Raw genomic sequence first — 21,049 nt, 5'->3', positions numbered from 1 at the left:
ACTTCTGTTTTGAAGATTCTTCTACATCAGGTTTGTTTGGGGCTATTCTTATTTTGCCATAATAAAAATAGTTCATTTTAGTAACGGAATATGCAATAGTAAGTTCAGTTTAGGTGTAATTCTTTTACCTTTTCCCTCAAAACCAACTTTTTTGGGTAATGGAGGTTGAATTTTTACTTTTCATCTTTAGGTACATGTACATGTAACACATACTGGACAGGAGACGGGTGCTGGACTGCAGAATGTTTGAACAATTGTACTGGACATGGAATATGTAATGACACTGTGGCCGTTCCGTTTTGTACCCAGTGTGACCAAGGCTGGATGGGCCCTGACTGCAGCGAGCCTTGTTACGGCATTCAACAGCCTATGGACAGTGGTATGTTTTACATGAAGACAAATTTTAACTAAGTAAAATGTAACCAATTTAAATTGTAAATCAATATCTAAATAAAAGACGTTGTAATCTTGTAAAGAAAGACTTTGATTGGGAACTTTGAAAAATAAGATGCTTATTATTCATAATAAGCTAAACAGAAACTATTTTTATTTTGTCAACAGATGCCTTTTGTCTGGAATTTTAAAACTAATTCAAAATGAAGTTAAAAACTTTAGAAATAAGATTTATTGATGTAGACTTGACTAAATTATTTGTCATATAGGAATCTGTGTATGTACAAGCAACTGCCAGAGTCAAGCAGATAACTGTCTGGAAACATGCAGTGGTTATGGTACATGTGACAGTGCTACTGACAGCTGTGTATGCCACGACGGTACCGGTTACAACCCAACAGGTTACTGGGGCACACTGTGTGAAACTAAGGGATGTCCTGGTATTGATGAATCATGCAGTGGTCATGGACAATGTATTCAGGGTAGCTGTAAGTGTGATCCTGGCTGGACAATTAATGCCACCTCGTGCCATGTGCCAGATTGTCCTGGTACACCTGACTGTAATGGAAATGGTGCTTGTGATACTTCCGGGGTGGTACCAACCTGCTCATGCTACCAGGGATATATGGGTAACGAGTGTCAATACCCATGTATAAATGGTGTTGCTCAGTCAGATCAAACATGCTTGTGTGATCCATGTTACACGGGAGCTGCCTGTGACGAAATCTGTAACGGTCTTGGCACATGTGTAAATGATACATGTGACTGTGACAGTGGATATTGGGGTATGTTTTACTTAACAAACTTGCTGTAAAATATCAATGTTAGACAGTCCATTCCTAACAAATATTTATTGTAATTTTCATAATTTTCTAAATGAACTTATAAGTTATATGATTTCCCAAGGTTTGAATTACAACAGTGCATTAAGTGAATATTTAGGATCAGTTTAACTGACATGCTTATGAGCTTTGTAATTTTAATTTAATAAAATTGAAGTTCCAGAGATTGTTAGAAATATGTGAAAAGTGTAATATACATGTATATAAATCAGGTACTGAATGTGATGTACGAGGTTGCCCTGGTGATGGATCTAGTTGTTCTGGGAATGGTATCTGTACTGTTGCTTCCCAGACTTGTACCTGTAACATAGGGTGGACAGGTGTTGGATGTGATACCTGGGACTGCCCTGGAACACCGGACTGTAATGGAAAGGGTAAGCCTATTGTTGATCTACTCATGCTTTTATCATAATTGTTTATTATTCATTTTTATTCTAGTTTATAGTATGTTACAAAATGATTCATCCCACTAATAGATGCAAACTTAAGCAGATTAATAATAAGAATGTGAGAAAATTATAAACAATAGCAAGCAAATATTTTTGCCACATTTCATAGCTGTGCTCTATTTATATATTATTTTATTTATCATAGGTACATGTGATGGTGCAAATTACTGGCCACCAAAATGTGTTAACTGCACAGATTCAATGGGCTCAGAATGTCAGTATGATTGTGTCCATGGCAACGAGTACCCACAATTCTCCAGTATCTGCGTTTGTGATCCTTGCTATGATGATTTTGCTTGTAATGTAGAGTGTAACAATGTAGGATCATGTGTCTCTGTTAATGCCACAAATGTAAGTTTATTTTCTCAGGGACATGTACATGTAGCAAATATTTAAAAATACATACATGATAAAAAAATATCATTAAATAATTTTTTCTTTTGTTTTAAAAAAAGGACATTAACATAAGAAAAAAATATATATTTCAGACTAACATATCTAATTACTACTAATATTCTTACACATGTAGAAAAAGCAATCGATTTGATATGAGAGTCAAAGCAAGTTACTTGCTGATTGAAATGAAAAATATATAAACCTTGATTTTTAAACAACTTGTGATGGAGTTGATACATAAATACTTTCAGCATCTGTTCTTTAGCTCATTGTATCTATTTTGAAAAAGGGAGTTAAAACGTAGTGATCTTTTTTGTATCAATTCTTAAGCATTACTGTTTATTCTTTTACAATGTATTGAACTGTATTTAAAATTACTCATCATAATACATGTACTTCTAAATGTGAAATAATTACACTGTACATTGTATTAGAATGTAAGTGCATTTAACATACATACAAAATTATGTTTTTGTAATGTGAGATAATTTGCTTGTTTTCCCAGTCATGTGATTGTGAGCCAGGCTACAAAGGTGACTTTTGTGAGGAATTAGACTGCCCAGGTATGTCTTACAAATTTTATTCACATACAATCATTTTTATTCCTGCACATTGTTTGGCAAAAACTTGCCATGGAAAAGTTTGAGTAACTGAAATATTTGTACAAAGTGGTGTTATTGTAACATTTTAAAAAGTTTGTCAGTTGCTTACAGAAACAAATGCTGTTGTTTTTTCTTGTTGACTCCCTTGCCCCTCACTGCTGTGGGTTTGAATGCCGACAGAAACTTGGAATTCTTTCATTTGAGAAAGCTATACAACTAGCTTATGAAACATTGGTGGTTCTACTGGGGTCCACCAATAAAGCTGAAAAGTCGTCATATGACCTATACTGTGTTTGTGCGATGTAACACCCCACCAAATAAAAATTCTACATAAAAAGCCCTTTTGTTTTATCTACCATTTTACAGCATTACTAGAAGGTTGGATAATAAATAATATACATGTATAGCTTTCAAATCATGGTCAAATTGTTGTTGATAAAAATATTTGTCGTATCATTATAAGATTCAAGATAAGGGAGTTCCACATGACATAATATTGAGCATTTATATGAAAAATGCTATTGAGGAAAAAAGATATATTACATGTACTGGGTATTGTTAATTGGATGTACTGTTAATTAAAGCATTAAATTAAATTACTTGTTAAAATGATTAGACACATAGAGATTTAGGTTAGATTAAAGTGACATAATCTTCATTGTTTTTTCGCTGTCAAATTAAGTTAAATTAGTAATATATTTCAAGAAATTGACAGTTCTATTGTTTTTCACCAAAAATTGATAATGAAAAATGCTAAGGGTAAAACAAAAAACTATCTAAGTTATAGAAAGTCTGCCCACCCTATTAAAAAATTGAATGTTACTGATACATTTTGAGAAGTCCATGGGTCACGTGGATAATTGATTTTTGTTGGGCATAGTAATACAATTGTGGCAAAGCATCGAGTTACTTTGATTTTATCTGTGCACTCACCATTTACACTTGGATGGGCATTATGTCACTTTTAGATAATTCGTGACATTCATAAAGGTAAACTATTAAAATATTCTAATGTTATTTACATGTTTTTCAAGATATAAATATGAAGATAACATATCCAATATAATGGTTATTATTTATTTATTACAAGGTAACCCTGACTGTAGTACATATGGTCAATGTATAAGAGATACAGCTACCAACTCATCAATCTGCGTATGTGACGCTGGTTTTACTGGAGCAGATTGTTCCGAGTTTGTATGCCCAGGAGCTGTTAATGATACTTGCAATGGAAACGGTAAATTTATTTTGCATTATATTACTGCTAAAGTTAAATGTCAAACGAAATTATCACAAACTAATCCTGTATCCCCCATTAAAATTATGTGTTACCACACACAAACTGAGGTGAAAATGAATTTTAGATATCTTCTTCTTAAGTCGTGGATCGTAGCTTCAAGCCCTTCTTTGGTCTGGACATGTCTGTTCATAATTATAACACTGGTACGGTTACTAAGTAGTCTAGGACTCAGATTCGAGTATGGTATACAAATTAATTGGTAAGACAGCTAATGTTAAGACATTGGTGAATTTAAGTCCTTGTTTTCAATTGTTTCAGCTTTTTATTGCTAATTGCAGATAACTGCCTTGAAAAGTTATTTCGTTTTTTAATAACCTTGCAATATTTTTAAGTATGTACAAGTTTTAATTTGAACTAAATATTGAATATTATGAAGAGGCTTGTCTTACAGGACGACAACATGAAATAAAATAAGGACATGATATGTTATAATTGTAATTTGTAGGTGATTGTCTGCTATTGACGGGATATCCTGCTCCACAGTGTGTATGTTACCATGGTTTCAATGGCCTCGCGTGTGATTCCTGTGTCATCAACTTTGTTGGAACAAATTGTGAGAGGTGCCGTGATGACTACATTGGGTACAACACAACATGTGACACTTTCTGCGCCAACGGTTATGCTACAGTATTAGGTATAAGTCTCTCTATTATATCATGATAAATTTGTTGGTATTTATTAACAGTTTTGATAAGCAAATGCGAAATGTTAGCACTAAATAATCCGGTAATGTAAATACAGGTTAATATTTTTTTTTCAGTTTAAACTAAAAAAATAAGAAAGTATGTATGCTTTGTAGTAAAAAAGAAAGAAGAAAATAGTTTTTAGCAATAGACAAGTTTTATCTTTCATTCGAACGACATACTGATAGCTAAAGAAATTGATTTAACTTTACAAGTAGTTAGAATTTGTTTGTTTGTTTGTTTGTTTCATTTAAGTAGTTAGAATAAAAATATATCAAGTATGTTATGATGAATATGTAAGGAAAATGTTTCTAGCGTCTAAATTCTAGCAATTGTTATAATAAATTGATAGAGGTTACTTCTAAATAAGTTTTTATTAAGAAAAATAGTTTTAAAATGATGTGCTCATGATAATGTAACAATGCAAAGCAGTGTGTTTCATTATAAACACTGGCACATTGATTTCATAATAGACTAATTCTAATTTGAATCCTTTAGGAGTATTGAGGTTTTTTCACAACTTTATGTTTATTATCATTTTTGTAATACGTCAAATTCCCAGCAAGCTTTGCGGAAAAGTTAATGATTCTATCATCTTAAGAAATATGTCCTTTTAAAACTGTAATATTATTCTGTTTACAATTGTTTTGTATTGTTTATAGGAGGTGATGTTTGTGAATGTTATGATGATGATACTAACGGTCATTGGATAAATCCGCACACCGGCTGTGTGGACTGTCTTCTTGGATGGAATAAGCCCCACTGTACAGAATGTGCAGCAAGTATGATAATTTAATTATTTCTCTCTTTTTATTTTCGTAGTTTGTTCTTAACTCTGAAGTGAAAAGGCCACATTGTCAGGCCTAGGACACAATGCCACAAGTATAGAGCCAGAACAGTCTGCAGTTCAGTGCCATGTGTGCTGTTTGACCACATTTTATAATTTTGGCTATTGATAATGACACCTCAAAATATTACAATGAATTTTAAAATTAAGTGAAATTTTGTCCCTTTTCAAACATTTTGTTACATTGCAGTAATTAAGTCGAAACAAAGTAAAAATAACAATGTGTATATTTCTTACTGTATATGCTTGCCACTCAGTCCTACATTGATAAATTGAGAAATAGAAACAGAAAAGAGGCCTTATCTATACATGACAAATATTTAAAATTTATCAATGATTTTATCTGTTTTTGATATACATGTACATTAAATCAACACTGCATAATGTGTTCTTTGCAGATTATGTTGGCCCAGACTGTGACATCAGTTGCAAAGACTTTCAAGGATACTTTGTTGATGTTGATGATGGAACTAACATTTCCTCACCAATTAATCCCATATTCAAGTGTCTGGAACAAGTGGGAGCAGATTCCTACCAGGCATGGTTCGGTTACAGCAATCCAAATCCAAATAATGTTTACATCACTGCAACCAGTGAAAATGCCATACACATTAATGGTACAGTCTCTGCTACATACAGCCCACCCACTAAGTTTATCATTGGAGATGTTGAGTATGCTGTCTCTATTGGGTAAGTGTGAATAAGTGCAGATTTTTTGTCTCAATTTCTTCATGGGGATGTTTCTGTTTAAAAAGCAATACTAAGATAAAATCTGATTTAGTAAAAGAACAATACATTTTAGATGAAAATATAGAGGATATTTGTTTAGTTCAGTGTAAGATCGGAATATATTTCACCGAGTAAGCACCAAAAGGTATATTTCACGAGTGGCGAAGCCACTAGTGAAATATGAACTTTTGGTGTTCACAAGGTGAAATATATTTCGATCTTACACTAAACTAAACAAATTTTCTTTTTATTATATGCAAAGAAACGTTTTAAAAAGAATTAAACCTAATACTGAATGAAAAGCGCGCCAAATAATAATACAACGTGACGTCATTTACGACCTGGTATTTCACTGAAACAACGTAAGGGGCTTAAATTCAAAACAGTGAAATTATCAAAGTGGTAATTTCACTGTTTCAAACAGTGAAATTACCAGTTTTATATCACTGATATATTTCTATAAACCACCGAAAAGCATGTAATAAATTAGTATAATTATTTTTCTGTCCTCGCATCCTATTTCTATCACATGAATATTGATTGTTGTTTGTCACACACATCACTCAATTTCTGTGTATCTTCCTCTTAGTAAAAGTTTGAGTTAACGTGTAATAAAAGTCAAGGTAATGTCAATCATATTTGTGTCTAAGTAAATTCTTGCACTATCTTTAAATTTGAAAAAAAACTTTTAATTGCATAAAATATATCCTAGTAAATATTTAAATCTTTCAAGACTTTACATTTTGGTACTGACTGTTTTAAAATATTTAATTATGGAAATTTGAAAGAATGACAAAACAGCAAAATTTAAATTATTTCAAACACACTTTGATACAGCCTGTTAATTGACAAAAAAGAAAGTGCAATCTACCTCGTCTCCCAATACTGGGTCTTTTAAACATAAACACTTTGTTTAATTAAGAATTTAAAAACCATTTATATCATTTACAGTTTGTTTATTACTATTAAAATAGTATAAATGATACAATTTTATTGTTTGCAGCCCTGCCAACATGACTACAATCACACAGTATTATTGGACAGTAGTTACATTGTCATTGGCTACAGAAAAGACTGCAGAGATCGATGGCTCAGTATTGTGCTCCAGTCCACCACAACTGGTTTGTATTCAATAACAATTCAATAATATCTTCAATACATAAAACCGCAAAGTATTTCATAATAATATGAATGATCAAAACGAAAACATTAAAGGTTGTCTAACATGCCAATTTGAAAATGTTGCACTTGTTATGAATCAATGTTGATACTACAATGTATTTGTATATGATTGATTGTGTGTATTCAGTCTTTTTGGAAACTGTTTGAAAAAATCATTACTTCCCAGCTTAAGTGAAATAATTAGACACAATTTACTAGTTACAAAGCTTTCCTTCATATATAAAATTCAAATTTCATTACAGGATGACAGCTCACGGTGATACTAAAATTTGATTTATAACTGCTCAAGATTGCTTAAAAATGTGCTAGATAGATATTTCCCATTGCCTAATGTTAGATAACTGAATGCATTTTTTTATTCTTATTTATCAACATGTATTCATTATTGTATATGTTAAAAAGGTTATATTTTCCTTCCCAGATTTTTTGTACAAATAATCAATGTTTTATAATCATATCAAAATGATTTTCATTTATCGATAGACAACATTGCCAGTGGTTCAAGGTATGTGTAGTTGTCACCATGGATATTATGGTCCAGCCTGCTGGGATGAATGTCCTGGTGGGGGTTCTAATCCATGTTTTGGCAAGGGAAAATGTGACACTGCCACGGGAACATGTACATGTATAGAGGGTGCTGACACAAATACAAATTGTGAAACCTGTATTCCTGGTTGGTTTGGTGATGACTGTAAATTTGCTGGAACTAATATACAAAGTAAGCTACTTAAAATGTTTATTCATATAAAAGCATAACAAATTAAAAAAAATTGGTTTCAAACTGTTTTTAACTCAACTTGTTATTTTTATTTTATTTTTTGAAGTAGAGGTATTGTTACAGTCATGTCAGCGTTGATGATGCTGTTTGAAAACTTGACATTGATCATATCTTTATAAGTTCTTGGTGTATTGTCTTCATACTTGGCCACAGCAACCCCTGGGACAAGATCTTCAAGAAGACCAGACTAACATTGACCTTTATTCATAAATGACCTTGACTTTCAATGTCATATGTCTAAATTTTTCTTGGTTTTTGCTGATTTCTGCTATAATGGCTATAACTTTGTTAAGGAATGACCTCTGTTTGTCAGTCCATCTGTCCGTAACACTTTTGTATCTTCTTCATAACTTTTAAACCGCTGACATTCTTTTTAAATAACTTGGCACAATTGATCACAATTATGAGGCGATGTGCAGAGCGCAGTAATTGGGTTGCTAACCCAAAGGTCAATGTCACACTTAAAGGTCAAGTGTTTAAAAGTCTACATTTATTGTCCGCTCCATAACAATGATTTTAAAATAACTTGGCAGAAATGATCACTATTATAAGACAATGTGCAGAGCACAACACACAACAATAAAGTCACTACCTTCAAGGTCACACTCAAAGGTCCAATATTTAAACATCTATTTTTCATGTGCGCTCTATAACTTATTGACAATTCAAAGATTTTAAACTTGCTTGGCACAAATAATCCCCAGTCCATGACACAATCTGCAGAGCGCAATATATAGGTTGCTACCCGCAAGGTACATCCAGATTGCTACCCCCAAGGTCAATGTCACACTTAAAGGTCAAATGATAAAGTCCACATTTTCCTGTCCGCTCCTTAACTTTTAAACTAATGAAAAGTTTTTATAATGACTGCACAAATGGTCACCATAATGACATGATGTGTGTACGCAATATTTAGGTCGCTGTCCTCAAGGTGTAGGTCATACTTAAGAAGTCAAATGTTCAATGTCAGCAATTTTGTGCCCTCTGAGATGAGCAAATTTGCATATGATATGCATGGCACAACATCAAGGTCGTGATTGGTTAAAGGTCAAGAAGTACACATTCATGTCCACTGTGGAAGGGGATTTATCTGTCCTTCAGACTGCCTTGTTATTTTTTAATGGATTTTCTTCAAACTTGAACATGATAATCTTTTAGGATAGACCTTCAAGTTAACCAGACATACTATGATCTTCACTTATTAATTGACCTCGACCTTAAATTTAAAATTTATGAGATTTTCATTTTTTAATTATTTTTTTTTGTGCTGTAACTGGCTATAACTGTGCTATTATTGAATGGATTGACTTTTCATATGATAACAAAACATTCTTTAGGATTAGACCTCAAAGTACATCAAACTCAAATTGACCTTGGATCTTTTTGGACCTTGACATTAAAGATTGATTTTTAGATTATTAAATTTTCACTAATTTTTGCTGTAATTGACTGTTACTTGGTAATAATTAAATGGATTATCTTCATACTTTGACAAAAAAAACATTTTGAACAAGATCTTCTAAAAGGTCTGACCTTGACCTTGAAGGTCATATTAATTTATTTTCACTGATTATCTCTATAATTGGCTGTACCTTTGTAATTAATCAATGGATTAGTTCATACTTGGACAAGGAATTCCTTAAAGGTTTAGCTGACCTTGACATTTAAATGACCTTGACCATCAAGGTCAAAGTATTGAATTTTTATTTGTTTGGGTCGTCAGACCAAACAAATAATGGTAGCGAAATTTCAGAGCCTGATGTTCTTATTTGCAAATGCCGAAAGTAGTCCAAACTCCTTGAAGCGGTTACTTCCCTTCATATGTACATTAACGCCGAAAAATTCAGGGGAGATCACTGCGTAAAGATTGTCAAATGACAGGCGCATTAATTTTCGTAAAGAAAAAATAGTTCCCGATTGGTTGAAGATTTCTAATATTGTGTTATTCTAATAGATATACATGCTGGTATTCAGCTTTATGATTATTTGCTTCAGTGTTAAACAACAGGTTTACCGTGAACAAAATATATCGAAATTAATAAGGGTTACAAACTCTAATTTAGAATAATATGGTATTCTTCAGGCTGTTATCTTATAGCTCCCCGTTGTCGAGGGGTTTATAGGCTGGCTTTTTAAGCGCGAGGACTGGAGTCCTACTATAGTTATAACACTGGAAACAGCATTGGTGACACTATACATCAAATTGGTTTATAATCTCACAACCTTCACCTTTTTGACATTCTGTGACCCAAACAAATCCAGCGCCTTCTGTGCTTTGATTTGTGAAGTTGTCATAATTTTGTTATTTATGTACAGGTTTGATTCATATGTGGACTGAACAGATTTGATTCATATCTGGACGAAAGAACACTTGTGTGACCAAACAGACATTAGGAATAATTTAGATATGACCTTGACCTTTAATTAAATGACCGTCAATTGATCGAATTTTGAATTAGAATTATATTTTCTTAACTTTAATATTTATATATGGAAAGGATTGATACTTGGACAAAACATCAAGTGTGACTAGACAGACATAATAAAATTTAAAAAAAGGAAAAACCTGTATTTTCTTTAATTTTCTTTTTGACGATTTGTTTAAACCGTTTTTGTTTCGCCTCTACGGAGTAGTGGCGACATATAGGGATCACTTCTCCGTCGTCTGTCTGTCCGTCCGTCCGTCACAAAACTTGTCCGGACTACTCCTCATAAACCACTGGTGCAATTTCATCCAAACTTTACAGGAATGATCAGTACCAAGTCTAGTTGTGCATATTGTCAGCATTTTCCGGTTCAATGATTTTTGTCAGAGTTATGGCCCTTTAATAATTTTTAATTTTAAAGTTTGTCCGGACTACTTCTCTTATACCACTTATGCAATTTCAATGAAACTTTACAGGATTGATCTGTAGCTCAAGTCCTTGCGCATATTGCACAGGTTTTCCGGTTGAATGATTTTTGGCCGAGTTATGGCCCTTTGATAAAAAGGTGTTTTTTTCTGTGTGTTGCCAGATACACAAAAGCTTGTCCGGACTACTCCTCATAAACTACTGGTGCAATTTTATCCAAACTTTACAGGAATGATCAGTACCAAGTCTAGTTGTGCATATTGTCAGCATTTTCCGGGTAAATGATTTTTGTCAGAGTTATGGCCCTTTAATAAATTTTATTTTTAAAGTTTGTCCGGACTACTTCTCTTATACCACTAATGCAATTTCAATAAAACTTTACAGGTTTGATCTGTAGCTCAAGTCCTTGTGCATATTGCACTGGTTTTCTGGTTGAATGATTTTTGGCCGAGTTATGGCCCTTTGATTAAAAGGTGTTTTTTTTCTGTGTGTTGCCAGATACGCAAAAGCTTGTCAGGACTACTCCTCATTAACTACTGGTTATTTTATCCAAACTTTACAGGAATGATCAGTACCATGAAATTGGCCATCATGAGGCGACACATGTGATTACTGATCGCTCTTGTTTTTTGTTGCTTCTAGAAAAAGTAAAAAAGTCGAGCGTTGCCCTTGCCCGGCGGTGGCTCTTATTGTGTTATTCCAATATGTCACATATCTCATAAAATCTATAAACATGAAATTTCTAGCTAGTGTGAAGCTTTATAATTGTATTTTTAATGAAGCATTTAAGTATTCACAACACAAAAAACGGATGTGTGGTGTCATTTGTATTCTTCTTTTTCTATCATGTTAATATTTACCATTATTGTAAAGTACTAGTATATTATTTTAGATTCGACCTCAGATTGGTACACTGGAATGGTGTATGGCTATGGTCACTGCCAGACATTTGACGGTTCAAAATATGACACAAACGAAGTTGGGCAATACTTGGTTTCTAGGGTTACAATTGCTACTGGCCAAACATTGAATATTCATGCTCTAAGGGTAAGTTGCACAATCTGCGTAAGAATTCTTTGTTGAAAGAATCGAAACTGGCTCATGAAATAGCAGGACACTATGTAACAATACATAACCTTTACAAAACAACACTTAATGAAGTTTTTGTTTTAATGCAGTTTTTGTTTTAAGTTTTCTGATTGGATTTAAAAAATATGAATATTTATAGTTCATCACTTTCTTTTGATGATCTTGGCATACTGAATTGCTTTATGTATGTAATATACAACTTTTTAATAATCATAATTGTTCCTCTAAGATTAATGGCTTTAGACAGGGACTGATCCAAACTTTTTGGAGAAATTATACTTTCATGAACATAACTTGCTTATGCAATTTGATACATGTAATAAATAATTTGAAAATGATTGTAATGATTGGAAATGCGTTCAGATTTAAATTATTTGATTTTAGGTAACTGGTAATAACAAGGTCCCTGTGGTCACAACAAATGCAATTGGCTTGTCTATTGGTGGAAATACGCTTGTGATTCAAACAGATGGTGTCAATTCAGGCGGCAGGCAATTTCTAAATGACCAACCTACAACAGTTGGAAATGAATTGCAGCTTGCAACTGAGGTGAAAATTGTACAAACCACTCCATCTCAATATGTTCTGACTGCATCTACTGATTTCTTTATCACTATTGATATAAGAGATGGCTTTATAGACACCTATATAAGCAGTAAGTCTTCAGTTTGTGGCACAGGAGTTGGATTGCTAGGATCATGTGATTCTGATCCAAAGAACGATTTTGTTACATCTGGTGGAAACACCCTTCTTGAAGGAGATCCAACTTACCCACTGACAGTTGCAAATATTGCAGACGTATTTGTTCCATCTTGGAAGAGTGATGATTCCATTTTTACAAATTTGATTCCGGACTATGATAATGGAGCTGGTGAAACTTGTCTTCATATTATAAACAGTCCAATGGAAAGTGTTAAAGTAACTTATTTTACAAAGTCAGAATTAACAGTTGATATTATCTTTTATCTAGAATCTATGACTGGCGATTGTGCGACCTTGTGGTCATACAAAAATCTAGCTGGTAAGGTATTTTCTGCCCTTGTTTGCGATGGATACATAGCGTTTTCTACATTTAACCCAAGTGAAGAGAGAACAATGGTGAACACATTACCTGCTCAACTTGCTACGTGGTATAAACTGTCAGTTGTTTGGACAAGCTCAGACGAAACACTTTACTTCTACCTGATTGAAGATAACCTTTCTTTTATAAACGCTTTTGCCACAGCCAGTAATGTTCTGGAGGCATTTACGCCAGGTGGAACCTTCATGCTAGGCATGACTCATGACTACCTTGTTCATCCGTTTGATGGTTATGTAGATGACTTCACTGTGTGGAAATCATCATTTACCCTGAATGAAATAGTTGCACGAGCATTTGAATATACAGATGTTAATAGCCAAAATGAGCTTTCCTACCTTTGGAGATTTAATGAAGGTAATGGATATGAAACTGAAGATTCAACCACAAATGCAGTTATCTTAAGCTGGGAGAGTGGCAATTGGGCAAACATCCACTGGTCAGTTTGTGCCTACAAAATGACATACCCTGATACAGACATTAAAGACATTTTAATCTCAGACCCTCCACCAGATGACAAAGAAAAATGTAAAAATATTACAGATTCAATTTCTTACCTTAATAATCTTGGAGACGCAGCGAAATACTTGTACTATGATGAATGTCTTCTTAACTTAGCAATAACAAATGACACAGATTCAGGAGACGATATTGTTACTCCAATAACCGACACAATAGAACCAAATCGTACAGATCCAGATTATCCGACAAAAGATCTTTGCAATGACTATCCAGATCAGTCAAATTGGTATGGTAAGTTCTGTAATGTTTATTGTGTGCAAGGGTCTGGTGTTTATGACATAAATGATGACAAGTGTTACTGCAATTACGGATTTTACGGATACGGCTGTGCTAATCAGTGCCCATATGCACGTGGTGAACCATGTGGAGGTGGTCAGTGTGACACTGATACTGGCGAATGTACATGTACCTCTGAGAAATTTGACCCTGCAACAGGATGCAAGACATGTGCAAGTGGATGGATTGGGACTGATTGCTCATCTGTTGCTGCAGTTATACCAAGCTCTTTGTCTAAATACTCGGCAATGTGTTTTGGTCAAGGTCATTTTAACATGTTTGATGGACAAGCGTTCAACTTGAAGAAATCAGGAGAATATCTCTTATTTGGAAAACCATCTGAAAGTCTTTCTGTTTTTATAAGAGTCAGACCTTGTGCAAGTTGTAAGGCATGTGTTCAACAAGTTTGGTTTCAGATGAATTCGGATGACTTCACGGTTAAAGTGCCGTTGAATGAGAACAGTCCTATTATTTTAGAACACAATAATTCACCTGTCACAATATTAAGTCTATCAACATTTACAATAAACGGAGCTGCCACAATTAGCTGGATCGATAAGGTAACATTGCAATTTGTTCAAGGCCCAGTTACGATTGACATTTCTTACCTTGAAAATTCAGCATATCTGTCTGTCAATGTTGAAACATCTTGTTCAGGCGGTGATCAAACTGGATTGCTTGGAAATTGTAACCAAAATCTAGATGATGACTTTGTAGACAGTACTGGTAATACAGTTGCATATGCAGATATAAGTAATTCTATAATTGATGATGAATTTACGCAGTTCTATGCAAGAGACACATCACTAAGTAGAGCGTTCATATACAGTTACCCAGGATTAAATATTAGTGAACCTCAGAGCATGACCCAGGGCTACAGTCTGTTATTCAACGGGACAGGAGCTATGACAGGAAGGGTACCAACTGATGCTTTCTATGAACACATGCCTTTCAATGTGTCCATTGAAGTCAAAATTAAATTCTTAGCCGATGGTGGTCTTGTTCTTGGTTACTACAAAGCTGACTCTGACAATGAGTTCAGTCTTTACTTGAACAATAGCAAACTTCATATACATCTATATAATAATGTGTACGATACAGGTACAACCTTAACTATGAATGAGTGGTATCATATAATATTAGCATTTGACATAACGAACAACCTTATGAATGCATTTGTTTATGCAAATGGTGCAGTTGTTGTATCGGAACAATACAGTAACATTAACGTGACATTCCCGCCATCAGGAAACTTCTTACTTGGCGATTGGGAAGTAGACCCACCGCTAGATTTTGGAATATTTCATGGGCTAATTGGTGAAGTTAGAATTTGGAATATATTCCTGGATAGTCAAAAGATTTATCAATTAAATTCGAATCCAGATATATCTGGTGTTGTTGGCTTGGTAATGCATTATCGGTTTCCAGAAGGCTATGGTTTTGTTACATATGATTCAAATCAAAACATTGGAATGACTATTGCAGGATCAGGTGATACCTCTTGGATAATTTCTGACAAACCCGGTCAGACGATTGATAATTTCGCATGTTCTAATAACAACGATATTACCAGGGCTACTGAATGCGAAGACATGTTCAAGACTACATCTGTCACTGCTGCATGCAGTGGCCTCGGTACAGACTTTTCTACATTCTATATTGATGCTTGTAAAAGTGATGACAGTTATGTGCCCGCATTGGTTTCTTACATAACTGAATGTGAAACAATCATTAACCCAACTGTTGATCCAATAGACGACCTTTGTGATGACCATAAAGCTGATCATTATGACAGTTTCTGTGGACATTTTTGTATGCAAGGTACTCCGACCTCACAAGGCTGCGTTTGTAATGTTGGATTCTGGTCATGGAATTGTGCTCAGGAATGTCCGGATAGAACTGGTCCAGACAATCTACCATGCTTTAAACAAGGATCGTGCGATACAGATACTGGAGAATGTATCTGTTATCCAGGGTTTGACCCAAGTGTTAACTGCGAAACTTGCTTGGCACCATTTACTGGTGATAATTGTGATGAAGCTAATCTTACACTACCAACACCACCATCGGCTACAACCACAGTAGCTCCTACAACTGTCTCTGGTGGTGGAGGAGGAAATGGAACAACAATTAGTCCTGGTGGTGGAGGAGGCAACGCAACTACGAATCCAGGAGGCAGTGGTGGGGGAAATGGAACTACTGCAAATCCAGGTTCTGGAGGAAGTAGTGGAGGAGGAAATGGAACAACAGTTAATCCAGGTGGCGGGGGAAGCAGTGGCGGGGGAAATGCAACCACAGCAAATCCAGGTGGTGGGGGTGGGTCAAGTGGAAGTGGAGGATCTGGATTAGGTGTTGAATTTGCAACTTGTCAGTTGTTTGGAATGCTGCGAGTCAAGTCTTTTACAGACGAATTATTTTCGATTGCTACAACAAACGAATGGTATCTTTTGTCTCCATTAGGTCATGACATACCTGAAATAAAGGTGCAAAGTATCAGATGTGGAACAAGTATATGTTTAAAATCAATGCAGATTACGTACAAAACTGAAATTATAGTTGTAGACGGAACGTCAAGCAAAACCAATCGTGTTATGTTGAATGGAGGGCTTGATCTTCAGGGACTAACGTATTTTACCTTTTCAGTGAAGTCTGATAATACCATTTCATTAGTAAGTGTTCACGGAAAAATTGCAAAATACACTAGAATAGAAATAAGCTTTGATGAGAAAGGTTATATCAATGCTCTGTTAAAAACCAACTGTGTTGGCTGCTCAAATAATACTATCTGCAAACCAGAATCGAATTTTATTCAAACATATGATCCCACTGACCCATCATCATTTGATGACAAATTGGTCCCGCCGCAGAATAAATCACTTGATGACACAGTCATAGAGCCAAACACAACAGCCTATTATTCCTTAACATTTGGTTCTGGAAATGGATATGGTTCAAGTGGCGGCGGAGCAGGCAGTGGAGGAACTTCTGGAACAGGAAGCAGTGGGGGAACTTCTGGAACAGGAAGCAGTGGAGGTTCTTCTGTGACAGGAAGTTCAGGGAGTGGAAGTGGTCTTGGGTATGACAAACCTATTGTATGTTCATCAACTGGGGATAGCACAACAATAATATCTACACCAGTTTTAAGAGATACACTGGACGCAACAGAAAAAACAGCAATCAAATTGAGTATCAAACCAGACAATGGAAGTAGCGGTGGTGTTTTCCAGTATGTTGGCGACTCTACTTTTGTGATATTCCTTGATAATGGTACACTCAAAGTACAAGCAGATTCGGAAATAATTGACACTAATATTAATGTACTTCCAGATCTTTGGAATGACCTCGAAATGTATACCGATCCAGTAACGGAAACAATGACTCTTAAAGTTACAAGCCCTGACATAAGTTCTGGTACGCCTGGAGGTGCTTCTGGAACAGACACAACAACACTTACAAGCATTTTTACAGCTCCTAGTGTATGTTTCTCTGATAATGGACGTGTCGTTATCGGTAAGCCAATACTGTCAATGGATGATACATTAGGTGTTCCGACTGACGGTTCTTTTACAGGTGAAATTGAGGACGTGAAAATATATTCAGGTGATAATGATGATCCTGTCCTTGATTTACAGTTTGATGACGGTGGTGGCACAGTTATAGTAGACAAATCATTAGGTGGGCACAATCTTACCATATATGACCCATACGGCTTGGGAACAACATCTTTCGATGTTTCGACAAAACCTGCGCCAGAAATTGAAACAGATACGACTACAGGATTCAAAGATCTAGATTCCTACAACAAAGCAATTGAAACATGTACAAAATTATTTGATAATACTAATATTAATTTGGATTGCTCAGGCTTTACATCTGCACTCAAGTCAGTCTACAAGGCAAATTGTATGGACCAAATAGCTAGGACAAACGACCTTAGTAGTGGTATTGATGCTTTGCAGTCTTATACAACTTTATGTTACAATCAACTTATACAGAATGTGAATGACAACTCTACGAATTCCCCGTACATGGATCCAAATAGGTACTTATGTATTGATGACGTAGTTAGAGCTGGTTTTGTTGGAATTAATTGTGATATCAGATGTGTACATCCAGATCCTTTAAGTGATAAGCTGTCATGTGTATGTGCATTCGGATACTGGGGCTCTGCTTGTGATGAAGAATGTCCAGGTGGTGCAAGCAACCCTTGTAGTGGACATGGGCTGTGTAAACCTGATGTAGGTACCTGTTCTTGTAGTGTGAATTACAAAGGAGATACTTGTTCTGTTTGTGCTGATGGATATACAGGAACAGACTGCCAAGTTGCTGTTCAGGCTACAACATTCTCTTCGAATGAATATAGTACATTTATAAGTGGTAATAGTTATATGAAAACTCTTGATGGAGCATATGTTCAATTGAATAACAAGGATCAGCCATTTGAAGTCTATAATGATGGTACAATTTTGATTGAAGCACAAAAAGGACCAACTGACATTTACCCGAGTTCTTTTAAAGCAGTAGCTGTCTCTGTTGGTGGTCAAAATATTACAATACATCCACAAGATTCAGGAACCGTGTTGCATAACGGCACTTTTGTTTCTCTTGGGAGCATTGACTTACCATCAGGTTACAAAGTAACAAAGAAAAGTTTAACTGAAATAAGCGTAAATGGTCCAGATAACTTTAAAATGACAATACCACTAGTAGATGATGGCATGGGGGTGAGTTTAACTGTCCCAAAATCAAGTTGTCAGTCATCTACGGGTGTTCTTGGAAAATGTTCGTCGGGTGATGCAAGTCAATGTAGCCAAAATGATATGAATTGTATCATCCGTGAGGTTGGAATTGCGGAGGCGTGTAGTGTATATGGAGCAAGTTCGAAAGATGTTAATAATTACTTTATTGACACAGTTAAATCGTATGATGATACAATTTTCGCTGCTACAGGAGAAACAGAAGTTACATCTGGTACTGGAGTAGAAATTGCAGATGGGGGATACATAGCTTTACCTCCCTTTGATGACAGTGTTATCAGTTCAGACTCTACAGAAAAATCAGTAGAATTACGAGTTAAACTAGATACGGCAGACGATGGTACAATCTTTAGTGTCGCTAATGACAATACAACATTTGGAATAGTTATTAAAAATGAGAAATACTTCTTGCAGTATGGCAATCAAACATATGCAACTAACACTCCTGTAACTTTGGGTGAATGGTCAAATATTGGAATTGCAATAAACGACACATCTGGGGAAATTTTGTTCCATGAAATCCACGAGACAGGATATAAGTACAAATTTATTAATATGTCCACAGAAATTACCAAATTTGGACCTCCTATTTCTGATGGGAGCACAGCGATGCTTGGAAAATGGCAAAATCTAACTACAAATGAACCCTCATCTGGACCTGGGGATTCAGTGACACCTGTTATTGCTTTCGACAGATTTTTAGTATTCGACAAACATTTGACATTAAATGATTTCACAGACCATTATGAACGAAACATAGATAATACAACAACGTTTCCGAGTGATACATCCGAAACAAGCGCAAATCATTCATCACAGTCAGCAGGTTCAGGAAGTTTTTCAACAAACTCAACAACCAACTCTACAAGTTTTATTACCAAGAATACACCAACTATGGGTTTGAATTTTGATGAAGGTGGTGGCAACACTGCTAAAGATTTCATTAGTGGAAGGGATGCCGTTGTTGGTTTTGAAGGAGAATACAGTTGGCCCCCAAGTGATCCTCGTATTACAACTAAAGGTGTAAACGATCAGAGTAGTCTAGACATAATACCAGACACCACTGCTAATACGACGGTAAATGAAACCTGTAGCAAAGTAAAAGAAGTAATGGATTCATCATGTACAAATCTTGATTCACTTGTGAGTTTTATGTACATGAGTTGTTTAAATGATGCCATTAATTCAGATAATGTTGATAAAACATTGTATTCTGCTACTGCTTATGCTAAAGAGTGTCAGATCCAGGACAATTTACCAAATTTACCAATTGATCAAATTTGTAATGCATTTGGTGACAGTGTGTATCCAGTTGTCGGAGGTGAAAATTGTACTCAAATATGTTACTTTGGTTCTTTTAAGTCGAATGAATGTATATGTAACCACGGGTATTGGAATAGTGAATGTGACAGTGAATGTCCTGGTGGACACCTAAATCCCTGCAATAATCACGGAACCTGTGATCTTGCTACAGGTGAATGTTTCTGTGAGCAAAACTGGGGCGGAGACCCAGAGTGCAGTTCGTGTTCAGATTATTTCTCTGGATCAGAATGTGACTTATTTAACACAGATCCTAGTGTTGGTACAATAACAACCCCAAATATTTTAAGTACAACTCCTGTTCCTCCAACTACCACATCTTTTGCTGGCTCTGGGTCAGGAACAAACGGAACGGGATCAGGAATAAATGGAACAGGAACAGGTACAAATGGAACGGGAACAGGTACAAATGGAACAGGTACAGGAACAAATGGAACAGGTACAGGAACAAGTGGAACGGGTACTGGAACAAACGGAACTGGTACTGGAACAAACGGAACAGGAACGGGAACGAATGGAACAGGATCAGGAACGAATGGAACAGGATCGGGAACAAACGGAACTGGATCAGGATCGGGAACAACTGGAACAGGCTCTGGTCCTAACAGTGGAGGAACAACCGCCAGTTCGACAGCAGGAACTACTACACCAGGAGTTGATACACCTATATATTGCACAGCTAAAGGCAAAAAAGGCAAAATAACAATGTTTAATACCAAACAAAAGACATTGAACAAAGCATTTGACAAGGGGGTGCTTTTAGAATTCCACCAGCTAAGAATAACTGTAAGTAAATACCTAAACTTGTTTAAGAAAGTGTTTAATAACTGGAAATGTTATCATTGGAATATTAAGTATTTTCATTATGAAAACAAATTTTTAGCTTTGTGTATGTATTAGAAGTAGATTACATTGATATCAGGCATTAAAATTGTTTGAATTGATATTGTTAGA

At 35.3% G+C, this 21,049-nt stretch overlaps 1 protein-coding gene across 1 annotated transcript in view; it reads left to right on the top strand.

The window, feature by feature from the left end:
- The window catches only part of LOC132729860 (uncharacterized), a 157,914-nt gene that overhangs the window by 121,993 nt on the left and 14,872 nt on the right, over positions 1 to 21,049 (top strand). Inside the window, 13 exon segments of the mRNA XM_060715701.1 lie at positions 191 to 379; positions 663 to 1,178; positions 1,448 to 1,609; positions 1,830 to 2,035; positions 2,586 to 2,643; positions 3,773 to 3,919; positions 4,428 to 4,616; positions 5,328 to 5,447; positions 5,911 to 6,202; positions 7,245 to 7,362; positions 7,907 to 8,141; positions 11,946 to 12,100; positions 12,527 to 20,881. Coding sequence (XP_060571684.1) covers positions 191 to 379; positions 663 to 1,178; positions 1,448 to 1,609; positions 1,830 to 2,035; positions 2,586 to 2,643; positions 3,773 to 3,919; positions 4,428 to 4,616; positions 5,328 to 5,447; positions 5,911 to 6,202; positions 7,245 to 7,362; positions 7,907 to 8,141; positions 11,946 to 12,100; positions 12,527 to 20,881 — 10,742 coding nt within the window.

Source organism: Ruditapes philippinarum, unplaced genomic scaffold, assembly GCF_026571515.1.
Source record: "Ruditapes philippinarum isolate M1 unplaced genomic scaffold, ASM2657151v2 ctg417_1_1_1_1, whole genome shotgun sequence".
Lineage (NCBI taxonomy): Eukaryota > Metazoa > Mollusca > Bivalvia > Venerida > Veneridae > Ruditapes > Ruditapes philippinarum.
This window is presented reverse-complemented; position numbering and strand designations above follow the sequence as displayed.